The 12,922-nt window shown below is 38.3% G+C and overlaps 1 protein-coding gene across 1 annotated transcript in view; it reads right to left on the reverse strand.

Moving 5' to 3' along the window:
• The window catches only part of Dync1li1 (dynein cytoplasmic 1 light intermediate chain 1), a 45,104-nt gene that overhangs the window by 12,464 nt on the left and 19,718 nt on the right, over nucleotides 1–12,922 (reverse strand). Inside the window, exons 3-5 of the mRNA XM_003480149.5 lie at nucleotides 5,202–5,318; nucleotides 4,094–4,324; nucleotides 2,100–2,269 (exon numbers count right to left, since the gene is read on the reverse strand). Of these exons, the coding sequence (XP_003480197.1) occupies nucleotides 2,100–2,269; nucleotides 4,094–4,324; nucleotides 5,202–5,318 (518 nt within the window). The remainder of the gene's footprint in view (nucleotides 1–2,099; nucleotides 2,270–4,093; nucleotides 4,325–5,201; nucleotides 5,319–12,922) is intronic.

The following is a 12,922-nucleotide window of genomic DNA, read 5'->3' on the forward strand; positions in this document are numbered from 1 at the left end:
GAATACTTGCCTAGGATGTAGGAGGTCCTAAATTCAAACATCAACAGTAACCCCCCAAAAAGTTAACTGAAATCAGAGTGTCTGGACCTAAAGCAAAAAACTTAGCTTCTGTGAATCTCTACTTCCAATATTTAAATTGACTGAGCTATTCCCCAAACGTCCCTTAGGAGACACACGTTTTCTTTTTTCTTTAATAAAAGCTCAAACTGGAGTACATCTGATGCTATCTTTAGATTTTATAAAATACAGCAGATATACCTTCTGGCTTAAAGAATTTATGAATCTGTAACTCATCTAATACTGATTCACAACCCTTTAAATTTGACATTTTTCATGTGGAGTACAAGACAGAACGTTTTCTGAGACACGTTGAGGTATAAAATAGAAATATCTGCCAACAAGCAGCTTTCTGCTAAACAAAACTAACAAACACAAGGATTCCAGGGTGACCTTTGAAACAATATTTTAGGGCTGGGGATGGAGATTAGAGATAATGCTCTTGTCTTGCACGAACAAGACCTTGGGTTTGATCCCCAGCACCACATAAAACCTAAAAAAACTGCTTTATACAAATGATGTTAACAATGAACTCTACCATAATCACCATTTCAAAAGCAGATAGTAGACTTCAATTATTTTAAGTACTATCATCCCAATCTTTTATTACTCATAAAATCAACTTTATCCCAAAGAGAAATAATGTTAGGCCTCAAATGAGTGTGTGTTCTGACATTTTATTCCATGATTTACAAACAGTAAAGATGTATTAGAGGGCTAAGGATGTAGCTCAAAGCAGAGCGTGGGCTACCATGTGCAAGGGTAAGGGTTGAATCCCCAATACTGAAAAAAAAAAGACAGACTAATAAGGACAAAGTGAAAGGAAAATGAATCTGATCTGTGCCAGGGATGGTGGCACACACCTTTAATCCCAGTGCTGGAAAGGCTGAGGCAGGAGGATCACTGCGAGTTTGAGGCCTGCTTAGGTTACAAGGTGAATTCAAGGTGAGCCTGAACTACACAGCAAAACTTTGTCTCAAAAAAAAAAAAAAAAAAAAAAGGACGCAGTAAAAAGACTCAAGTTAGAAAGTAACCCTATCAGCACTTTTTAATAAATAAATATGAAACTCTTAATAATTTCACATCTACTTTAAATAGATGCTGCAAGGTTATTTGAAAGTTTATGTTAAGTACACACTCTGATATTGGGGGATTAATACATTAAAATGAATTGCTGAAAAATGAAACTATGATTGAGATCATAAAAGATGGCAGCCATAAAATGGAAATGTAGATGAGGTACAAAAGGTTCATCCTCTTTCCAAAAGAGGAGTCTTTTGTAGAAAGCCAGATTTGAGGAAACAACCCTTCATTCACAGACAAAAGACTGAACTGAAGGCAGCAGTTTATAGGCATTCCAATGCGGAATGAGTGAGTGCTGACCAAAGCTAGGACTCGCGGTGGGACGAAGGGGCAGCAGTTACACAGCGTGACAGGCTGAGCGGCACCCAGGGATAGCGTGATTACTTTGCACCTGTCTTCCAACAGTCATGGGGGGCACTAGAATTTTGTGGCAGTGTGAGAATCAAGAATAGAAGACATACTTCTCCCTCTGACTACTTTTTGTTATGTTCTTGGGACTTAAGATTCTAGATCTCATCTTCTATAGACACAACCATCTTAAGTAACCCTAGGACATATCTTTACAGGTAAAAGAAAAGATTGTGGAAGTAAAGCAAAACAAAAACAGTAACAACAAAATCCACAAAAGTATCACATAAACACCATCCATATTTTACACTTTATATTTGATTTTTTAAAATTATCTGGGAAAGCTGGCTGTGGTGGTACACACCTATGATCCCAGCACTCAGGAGGCTGAGGCAGGAGGATCATTACAAATTCCAGGCCAGCCTAGGCTACAATGTAAGCTCAAGACCAGCCTGAACTACATATCAAGACCCTATCTCAAAAAGACCCCCCCAAAAAAAAAACTAAGAAAACTAATGTAACCCCAAATAGAGCAAAAAAACCCTAGAAAACAAAAATAGTTGTTGAGCTTTGGCGAATATGAGCAGCTAACTTGTAGGAAGTAAACTAACCTTTGTGCAAACTACTAATATCGGAATGCCCAAATTATGTGTAAGTGTATCTGCACCCAGGGGTAAAACAACACTGTCATCTTTGTCTTCCTGTGATGTGGTGCCTCTTCTCTGCGGAGAAGCTGGGAATTCTTCTCCCGGCTCCACATATTCTTGGAAGTCTCTAATCACTGAAAACCAAAGTAAACACAGGTTAGTAACTGGTTTATATTAAAGGTAAGCTATTTCTGCCATAGTCCACAAATATGTTTGTGTTCTATGTAGTCTTATGTAAGAGAAGATAAAAAGACTTTGAGAAATCTGTTTCAAGGGAAAATAACACTGGACCCTCAATAATAATTTTGAGGCACATTACTGCATTGTTAGCTCCAAGGAACTTGGTACTATGGAAGTCTGTGCAAATGACTCTGGCTAAGTCTAAGGCTTGGTGCTTTACTTTCTCTGAAAGAAGGGCATCAAAAGGATAAAAGAAAAACGAATGTGGATGGAAAAAGCCCTACAATTTAAAACACGGTGCTAGATTATTTTCTAATATTAACTTCTTTTCTCTTAATTTCTTCACTCAGATCTCCTTTTAGCTAGGCTCAATCCTAGACCTTATCCATTCTTTAAGCCTCAGACACTAATGAGCTTTTACTAATCTGATAAACTTTTAGGTCATTTGCAAAACTGTCAACACAATCACTTTTAAAAGTAAATGTGAATATATCAGGAGCCTTAGTAACATGTATTTTGTTTTGGTACCAGGGATTGAACGCACTACCTCGTGCTTGCCAGGCAGGCACTTATGCCAGTGAGCTAAACTCCTGGCCCAGTAACATGTATTTTGACTCAATAATTCTATGAATTTTCAAGGACACAATCAGTGATGCAGACACAAGAATTTCCATTACAAGACTGTTTTTCATGTTTAAAAGCAAAACAACGAATCTTCAAACCAATTACCCTGCGTAAAATTAAGGTATTATATGAAGAAGCATACCATAAAGCCATAAAATGTTCAAGTTTTCAAAGAATATTTAATGTTATAAGATTATTATAATATTAGAAAAGGAAGTTATGGCTGGGGATATACTTAAGTTGTAGAATACTTGTCTGATATGCAAAAGGCCCTAGGTTCAATCTCTACTACCAAAAAAAAAGGGTGGGGTGAGGGGGTTTGTATTTCTGACAAATTCCCAGCTGTACTAACAGTGATGCTGCTGGTCCAGGGACCAGTTTGAGAACCATTATGCTAATATAAACTTTGACTGAAAAAGAAGGGAAAAACAAAACAAAATGACTCCATAGCCAAAGCTCAAAAAGGAAAAGAAAGTACAGATTAAAAGCTTCAGACATTTCTTCACTGATTTAAGGCATACATTATTTTAAATTTTTATTCTTTTCTGTAGCCTGTCACTTTCACCTAAAAGTTATCAGACAAAGCATTTCACTGAAGTATTTTTTTAGGCAAAGTATAATACTAGAAAATGAAGCACTAGGTGAAATTTTAAAATGTCACTGGTTTATAATCTATCAAAAATAATCCTGTATTATTTTTTTTAATTTTCATAAAATTCCCAGTTTACGTGAGCACATACAAAATATATTATGTACTTTGTAAATAATTAAAGCACCTTAACATTTATGTTTTTAATCATCTTTTTAGACATATTTCATTTTGACAAAAGGAATAAAGAAATAATCACTAATCAAGAAATAAAACTGCTGCAAATGAGCAGCTGAAGATTCAAATTTTTTTCACCCTGAAAAACTACTTTTCAAAATAAATCACAGAACCTTTTGAAAAAAGGCACTGTCCCGAGTTTATCATTTTGTGTATGTTTTCAATTTAAAACTATATTAAAACAGCATATTACTTAAACTGACTTTCAAAAACAGTAGTCACATTATGTTTCCTTCAACACATTTATTCAGAGAAGAATTCTTAATGATTTTTATGATCAGCTACATTAGGTGTTTGAAACCTATATTTCTATTTTTAGACTACTTACACTTCTGTTCCATTTCTTTCATTTCTTCAGGAGGAATCTTCAATTTATCAACATGTTCTCTAACAACACTTGCCCATTTCTGTAAAGAATCCAAAGCAGTCCAAGGCTTTGACATATCAACAACCAGCATAACTAGAGTGTCCTTCAGAGAAACGGCATCCAGTGAGAATTTAAGGAGCCCTTTATGATACAGGTCTCCATCTAAGATCCATACATTACATCTTGTTTGATCTGTAACAGACAAAAAAAAGTAACCAAGGCAACCGAGTCAACAAAATAATTACTACTGGAGGAAAGAGGAACTGAAAATTTAAGATTCTTCAGGCAACAGGATAAAATCATCTCATCACCCAACTAACAATAGAACATGGTATTTCAGGCCATCTCCACAGGAGAGCTCTACTAGCTTTGATAAAGTTCAACTATTTAGGTCACAGCTACCAATTTAAAGACATAAAGAGATTTAACGGCCAGCCAGAACAACCAAATCATCCTCTACTTCATATTTCTTTCCTGTTGTTGTTACTGTTGTTTTCTTTGAGGCAGTATCTCTCTATGTATAGTTCTCAATTTATTACGTAGCCCGGGGTGGCCTCAAACTCATGGCAATCTTCATGCTTCACACTCCCAAGTGCTGGGGCCACAGATGTGAGCCACCATTTCCAGCTCTCTACTTTGTATTTCTTTATCCAAAAATGAAAGACTGTTGTGGAACATGTTTATGTTTCTTCCATCAGCAGATAGAGTCTCATGTACTCAAGATATTATAGACTAAAATGAGGTTAGTGGAGTATAGAAGAAAAAAATAAATGATCAGATGAAAATATTTGGGCAATAGATTACATTATTAGGAAAATGAAAGAGTGAGAGCGAGAAGGGAGTCAACAAAATAATTACTACTGGAGGAAAGAGAAACTGAAAATTTAAGATTCTTCAGAAAGAATTATTACTACATGAACCCCAATCTCAAATCAATGACAGTATTAACTGAACAGTATGACATCACAGAACTTCTAGTAAAAAATGACCTGCTAAGAAAAGCCAAAGACTAGGGTGAGCAGCAAGCAGTGCACCTTAGAACAGACTTCAGGAAACCCGTGATGCTCACCATCCCTGTCTTCGTCATGTACATTTAAGTACAAATATTCCAATCCTCTTCCTTTCTTGTACTCTTCTATTCCTTGAATTTTTCTTATTAAGCTTGTTTTTCCAGCTCCATCTTCACCTAGGTACATTAAAAAAGAAGTTAAATTGTAACCTGGTGTGGTGGCACATCCCTAAATCTCAGCACTTGGGAGGAAAGAACCCAAGTTTGAGTCCCACTTGTGCAACTTAGCGAGGCCCTGCCTCAAAATAAAAAGTGCTGGATGTGTAGCTGAGTGGTAGAGAATCCTGGGATTCAAACCCAGCATGGCAAAATGAATGAATGAATGAACAAATAATAGGTTATCTTTTTAATTATAATATGGGTGCTCAACTATTTCAAAGAAAGAGACATTATGGTAGTTACTATTAATTACGGGTTGTCTTGTGGTGAAATACTGTGTTGTTTACATTGTTCTGTTCTGATCTGTTTTGTTATGTCCTCTATAGTCTTAATCTCTTTAAAATAAAAAAAAATTATAATATGGGTCATTTCAGAATTCCTTCCAGTACATGTGAAAGCCCAGCTAGAATTAGCTTCAACCACAAAGATAACTTGATGGAAGGTAACTGAGGAGGTTACAGAATCAAACAGTCTGGCACCCACACTCTCAAGATTCTCTTTCCAGTACCTCTTGTCAAGGATTGCTCCATCCTGTACAAAGAGCTTTCTCTGAGGGTAATTTTCAGAGGACGGGGAGATAAAGTGGGACACATCAGCTTCATGAAGCACCCATCTTAGGTCATCCCAGTTTTATTTATGAGGAAAAAAAGACCCTCCCTCCTTCCCAGCTCTAGGCAGCAGACTCAGCACTGGCCTGCATCCATCATGGAGGGTGGGAAGTACATCTGGACTAACTACGACAGGAAACTGTAAGCTTCACAAGAAGCACGAAGCCATAAGAAACCTGTAGCATGATGGATGGGACACGTTGGAGATACTGAGGCAAGAAAAAATACAGAACAGGCCACTCGGCAGAGACAAAGACCAGTGGCGGCGACACGCAGACTAGGAGCGACCGCCAAGTAGCTGAGTGACTGGGGAAGCACACTGGGCAGCTGGGATTTTACCTCATATTATTTTAAGAGTATACTGCGGCTTCCAGAAAAACATGGTGGGTAGATAGCAGCAGCTACGGAGGCTCTCTGAGATACCCTGCTTAAAATCCAGGAATGGTGTGGTAGAAGAGGAGTCCTAAAAAAGGGGAGATACCCCCTGCCGACCCAGGAATGAACTAATCTAAGAGAAACCAACTGGAAATCCAATCCTGGTGCTATAACAGGAACAGATAAAATCTCAGCACTGAAGCTAGAACCCATGCCACTGGAAGCCGCGATTAGAACTTCCTGCTGCCACCGCTGCTGCGTACAAATCTGCAGGGCAGGGAGAGAGACGCACGAAAGCTCTGAGAGCGGGAATCTGCAAACAGAGTTGAGAGCAGGACTAGCAGCTACATCGACTTGTGGTGAGTGAGTGGAACGGGGACCCTTTCATAGAGTAGGAGGCTCCAGCAAAGGACATACTGGGACCAGGCAGATTTGCCGGAACAGGGCGCTGCAGTGACTTTAGTTGCATATTCCCCTCTCAAGCGGGATTGGTGGAGAGTGCCTGGCCTGTGAGACGCCGCTGACTAAGACCCAGCAGGCTAGCCCAAACCAGGTCCCAGGGCCTGGAGGTGCACCCTTGCGGTGAAGCCGTCAGTAGGTTGACCTGGAGGGGCGGACGCAGCAGAGGCTGCCCAGGTCTGTGTCTCCCTAGTACTCTGCAGTGGGCAGGAACACCTAGCTGGCACAATTCAAACAAACTGTAACTGAAAAAGAGAAAAAAATTGGGCCTCCTACATTCACTTGTATGGAAAGAGCAAAAAGTATGGGAAGAGGAAGCAACAAGAAAGGATCCTCAGTCCCCAGTCCTGAGAACACTGATCCAGGAAAGGGAAACGCAAAGGAAGACAGAAAACATGGAATATCAGACACGGCACCAATAGACATAAAGCGATATCTCCAGAGCCTCATAGATGAGTTTAAAAATGAAGTATTTAATGAAATAAAGCAAGATATAAGCAGAATAGTTAGAGAAATGTTAAGCACTGCCCAAGAAAAAACAGATGGTGGAATGGAAGAACAGAAAAAAAGGGGAGAATTGTTTGATGGAGAAAATAGAGAAAACATAGAATACCTGAAGCAGGTTCAAAGAGATTACCAAGAAACTAAAAACTCTATCGAAAACTGGCATAACAGCTTGAAAGAAACTAAGGATAGATTATCTGAATTGGAGGGCAGATTTGTAATATGGGAGCATGAAATGAAAAACTTCTTAAAAATAACAAGAAAACAAACAGCAATAATACAAAGGCTAGAAGATGATAAGAGAATCTATAACTTAAGAATTAAGAACATAGAAGAAGAAGTAGGGACACAAACAAATGGGCTACAAAAGCTATTCACAGAAATAATTGAAGAGAATTTCCCTAATTTAGCAAAAGGTAAAGATACTCAGATGTATGAGGCATACAGGATCCCAGCCACCTACAACCCAAACAGAGCTACATCCAGGTATATAATAATCAAAATTCCAGAAATCCAATATAAGAACCAGAATACTAAAAGCCGTCAGAGACAAGAAACATCACTTACAAGGGAACACTCATCAGAATTACAGCAGACTTCTTGGCGCAAACCATCAAATCACGAAGAGTGTGGGGGAAGAGCGTCTCACTGTTTGAAAGTCCACTTTATATGCTTTAATTTTGTAACTTGAACAACTATTTCTAAGATAACAATATGTAATCTATTAACTAGTGATTTCCTATTGTTTATTTTTTTCTGAAATTCTGTATAACTTGTACCCTTTTTCTGTTTTTTTTTTTTTCCTTTTTCTCCTTAAATTAAAAAAAAAGAAAAAAGAAAAAATACAGAACAAATGTAGAACAGCTAAAAGCTTTAAAAATAGAATTAAAAGATTCTGGCGGTAGGAAATCATGTGATTTAAACTTTACATAGGTGGAAAAGTTTAAAACTATGGTAGCTGTTAGGTACTCTGTATGTTGTAAGTCTTCTGAATGCTGCCACAAGATTACAGCACTCAGTCTGCACTGCCATTTGTAATTCTCTCGGTGCCAAGTGATGGCACAAGCAATGCACACAGACAGAGAAGAAATGCAAACACAGGCATGCCAAATTCAAAACAGTGTCCCAGAGCACTCACCACCACATTCAACTGCAGTGGCAAGATTAGTTCTTTTCAATCAACCATTTTCTAACACTTCCTAATAGTAAATGTAAACTTACATAGGCAATAAAGAAACTAATATACCAAACAGGAGCCAATCAGTATGTTGAAGAGCCATCTGCACTTCTCTATTTATTGTGGCATTAATTACCACACTAAGATGTGAAATCAACAAATGATTGTACAACGAAACTGTGATAGACACAATGGAATATCACACAGTAACATGGATGACCCAGAGGATATTATATTAAGTGAAATAAGCCAGCCATAGAAGGTCAAGTATCATACAATCTCACTTATATGTGGAATCTAAAGAAATTGATTCCACAGAAGTAAAGAGTTCTCCAGGGCTGGAGTCGTGGTAGAAGAGATGCTGATCAAACGTTACACAATTCCAGCTAGATAGGAGTGAGTATGTTCCAAAGATCTGTCGTATAACACGGTGATGAGAGTTAATAGCCACATACTGTATTCCTGAAAAATGCCAAAAGGTGGATTTTAAACGTTCTTACCACAAAAATGACTATGATGTCAGGTAATAAAATATAATGAGCTTGATCCAGTTATTTCATAACATACCCGTCTTCCAAAATATTATGGTATACTACACACACACACTTTTCTATTTAATAAAAAATAAAAGAAGCATAGGCTGAATGCGGGAATGTGGCTCAGTGGAACAGCACTTGCCAAGTATGCCTTGATTTCTAATCCAGTACTGTAAAAAAAAAGTAGTAACATATATGTTAATGACAATGTTACCATGATGACCCATCACATTTGAAATGGAAATTAATCAGTGAAAAATAAAATATCTCTAAACTATGAAACCCAACAAAGGCATTTAATTTCAGCAAAACTATCTGTTATACCAATGTCACTAATTTGAATTCTATCAATTCTATAATTTTATGGCTTTCAATTTATAGTTTCTGGGGTTTGACACCCCCTCAAAAAAGTTTTCTTAGTCTTTCCTCTTATAGGTTGTTTTCCTGAAAGATCCTCTTAAGTTAAAATAAAATCAATGAATTTTGATTATTTCACAGAAACAATATTATATAGCACAATAAAAGCCAACCCTTAAAACAGAAGCTTAAAATAACAATGTTCAGTATTTTAAAGCTTATATCCATAGAAATCGGCAGCGGTCGTGTAGTTACATTTGTCATGACCCAGAAATGACCATGTGTCTTTTCTTTAAACATTAGAAAGTAAAATGACATGAGCCTTACTGAACCACTCAAAATATCATGTTACATACAAGTAAAGTGAAAAAAATAACTTCTTAAGGGTCAGAAAATTCAACTGTGTTTATTCCTGTTTGTTAATATTTCAAAAACTTAAATGTGAAAGTTTCGGAATGAAATATATATATATAAATACATATAGATACATACACATAGGAAATTTCAAAGATAATAAAAAGCATGATATCACCTAGAAATCATTGATATCTTGGTTATTTCTGATAGTGGTAGATCTTTAGATATTAAATTTGTAGTCAGCATGGTAGCTCATGCCTATAATCCCAGCACTCAGGAAGCTGAGGCAGGAAGATCATCATGAGTTTGAGGTCAGGCTATGCTACAAAAGTGAGTTCAAGGTGAGGATCTGGGAAGATGGCGGAACAGTAAGCAGCAAAGTAAAAAGCCTCTCTGAGAGAAACAGCCCATATGCTGGAATATAGCATTCTGGAGAAGGAAAATCAGGAAAGACGTAGATACCCTTGACCAAGGAAGAAACTAAAGTGAGAATTGAAGCGCGCAGAAAGAATTTTAAAAAAGAAAAACTTGAACAGCAGAAGGCGGTAGATGGCCGCGCTCTCAACAGAGCCGGTCCCACTGAGCCAGAAGCATTGTTGGAACCTGGAGATGCGTGGGCACAGCAAAGCTGGTGGCTGGAGAGCCTGAAGGCCTTGGTGAAGAGATGTAAGGGTAGAAGGGAGCAGTGAACCAAAGAACTACACGCGGCTGCAACTCAGCAAACTGCCCAGGTTCCCACTGCTTCGACTTGCCAGAGCCACGGTCAACGCTGGGGTGTGGGAGCACTGAGGTTGGGGATCTGCGAAACCAACAGAAAGCGGAGCCGGTAGGGAACCTGCATTGACCTGTGGTGAGTGTCAGGAATAAAACCTTTCCACGGGAAAGGGGATGATGTCTTGGAACCAGGCAGGACTGGTAGAAAGAAGGTACTGCAAAGACTTCAGTCAGTTGTTCCTTCCCAGACGGGATTGGTCAGATGTGCTTGGCCTGAGTCACAGCCCTGGCAGGGAACCAGTAGGGTATCCTAGACCAATTCCCTATGGGCTGTGCACACTAAGGCGCAGTGAAGGCCTCTGCCGGCTGGCTGACCCAGAGGGGGAGGGGCCAGCATATGCTGTCCCTATTTGCACTTCAATAGCACACTGGAGTAGGCAGGATCACCTAGCCAGCACGCTTCAGAAGAACCAGAATCAACAACAACAAAAAAGGGACTGGGGCCTTCTTTATAGGCCTGTATGGAAGAAACAAAAAATACCAGAAGAGGAAACAATAAGAAAAAGCACCCAGCCCCTAACCCTGAGAATATTGATCCAAGAAGGGTAAATACAAAAAAGACTGAGCACAGCAAACATGCAATATTAGACATGACATCAGTGGACATAAAGAAATATCTTCAGGATCTCACAGACAAGTCCAAAAGTGGAATATTTAACCAAGTAAAGCAAGATATAAATAGATTAATGAAAGAAATGCTAAACACCTCTCAAGAAGACACAGAAGAATGGAGGAACACAAACAAAGAAGAGAACCATTTGATGAAGAATATAAAGAAAATATAGAATATATGAAGCATATTCAAAGAGATTACCAGGAAATTAAAAACTCCATTGAAAGCTGGCAAAACTGCTTGAAAGAAACTAAGGATAGATTATCCAAACTGGAGGACAGGTTTGCAATGTGGGATTATGAAAGGAAAAACTTTTAAAAAAATAACAAGAAAACAAGAAGTACCAATACAAAGGCTAAAAGATGACAAGAGGATCTATAACTTGAGAATAAAGAATGTGAATGAAGAAGCAGGGGTACAAACAAAGAACTACAAAGGCTATTCACAGAAAGGAAAACCTCCCAAACATAGGAAAAGGAAATGATATTCAGATATATGAGGAATACAGAACTCCAGCCACCTAAAACCCAGGCATATAATAATCAAGATCCCAGAAATTCAATATAAGAACAGAATATTAAAACATGTTAGAGATAAGAGGCAGATCACCTATAAAGGAAGGCCCATCAAAATTATGGCAGACTTCTCAACACAAACCATCAAGTCAAGAAGAGCTTGGAGCGAAATATTCCAAGCCCTGAAAGAAAATAACCTCCAGCCCAGACTGATATACCCTGCTAAACTGTCTCTAGAAATTAATGGAGAAACAAGATCCTTCCAAGACAAAGAGGAACTGGGGAAAGTCGCGCCCACCAATCCAACTCTAGGAACAGTGGCAGAGAGGCCTCAATGAATGGAGCAGAAAGTAGAATGAGGAAGACAAGCAGACAACTAACGGCAAACAAAAAGCGTAACAGAAAGGAGACAGAGAAGGTTGGTTATAAACTCTAATATAGATGGCCTTGATACACTAAATTAAAAAAAAAAGAATCACAGACAGAGTAGATCAGGAGGTAGGGTCCACCAAGATGCTCTTTATAGGAAATATAATTAACCTGCAAAAGGGTATATGGACTGAAAATCAAATATGGGAAAACAATACTCTATAGGACAGGGAGCCAGAGAGTAATAAGGGCAACTAGACCAGTATTTGTGAATAGTTTGGAAAGACAGGCTTTAATAGATAAAGGAATATAATTAGAGATCAAGTCCAGGAGGGAAAAGGTTTGGAACCACTTAGGTAAATAGCACGTTGCCCCTCACCCCCGCCCAATTTAAAACCAAGGGTCTAGGTGAGACCCAGAAATACACAGTGCACCCTGGGGAAGTGAAAGGGGGGGGGGACGGTGTTTAAAAAGACAGCAGAAGGGGGGCTGGAGATTTAGCTCAGCGGCATAAGTGCCTGCCTTGCAAGCAGGCAGTCATGAGTTCAATCCCCGGTACCGATAAAAAGGAAAAAGACAAAAAAAAAAAAAAAAAAAAAAAAAAGACAGCAGAAGATATTAATAGTGTATCAAGAATTAAAACCCATATTACTTGCACCACTCTGCTTAGATAGATTTTATTCTGTTCCAGTTTTTCTACTTGCATTAGATTGGCGGGCACAGACAGCTACCCCAAAACACCAGGATATAGCATAGTAATCATCTTTAATTTCCTATTAACTTAATCTGGAGCCCTGTATGACTTATACTGGTTTATCATGACTGATCTTAGTTAAATCTGTTTTGTTTGATTGCTGTTTGGTATTGACAGATTTTATTCAAAACTTATATGACTGATAGTATCAAGTCTGAGAGTTT

The sequence above is a fragment of the Cavia porcellus genome, unplaced genomic scaffold, assembly GCF_034190915.1.
Source record: "Cavia porcellus strain 051 isolate PalLab524CR breed Dunkin Hartley unplaced genomic scaffold, mCavPor4.1 scaffold_10, whole genome shotgun sequence".
Classification (NCBI taxonomy): domain Eukaryota; kingdom Metazoa; phylum Chordata; class Mammalia; order Rodentia; family Caviidae; genus Cavia; species Cavia porcellus.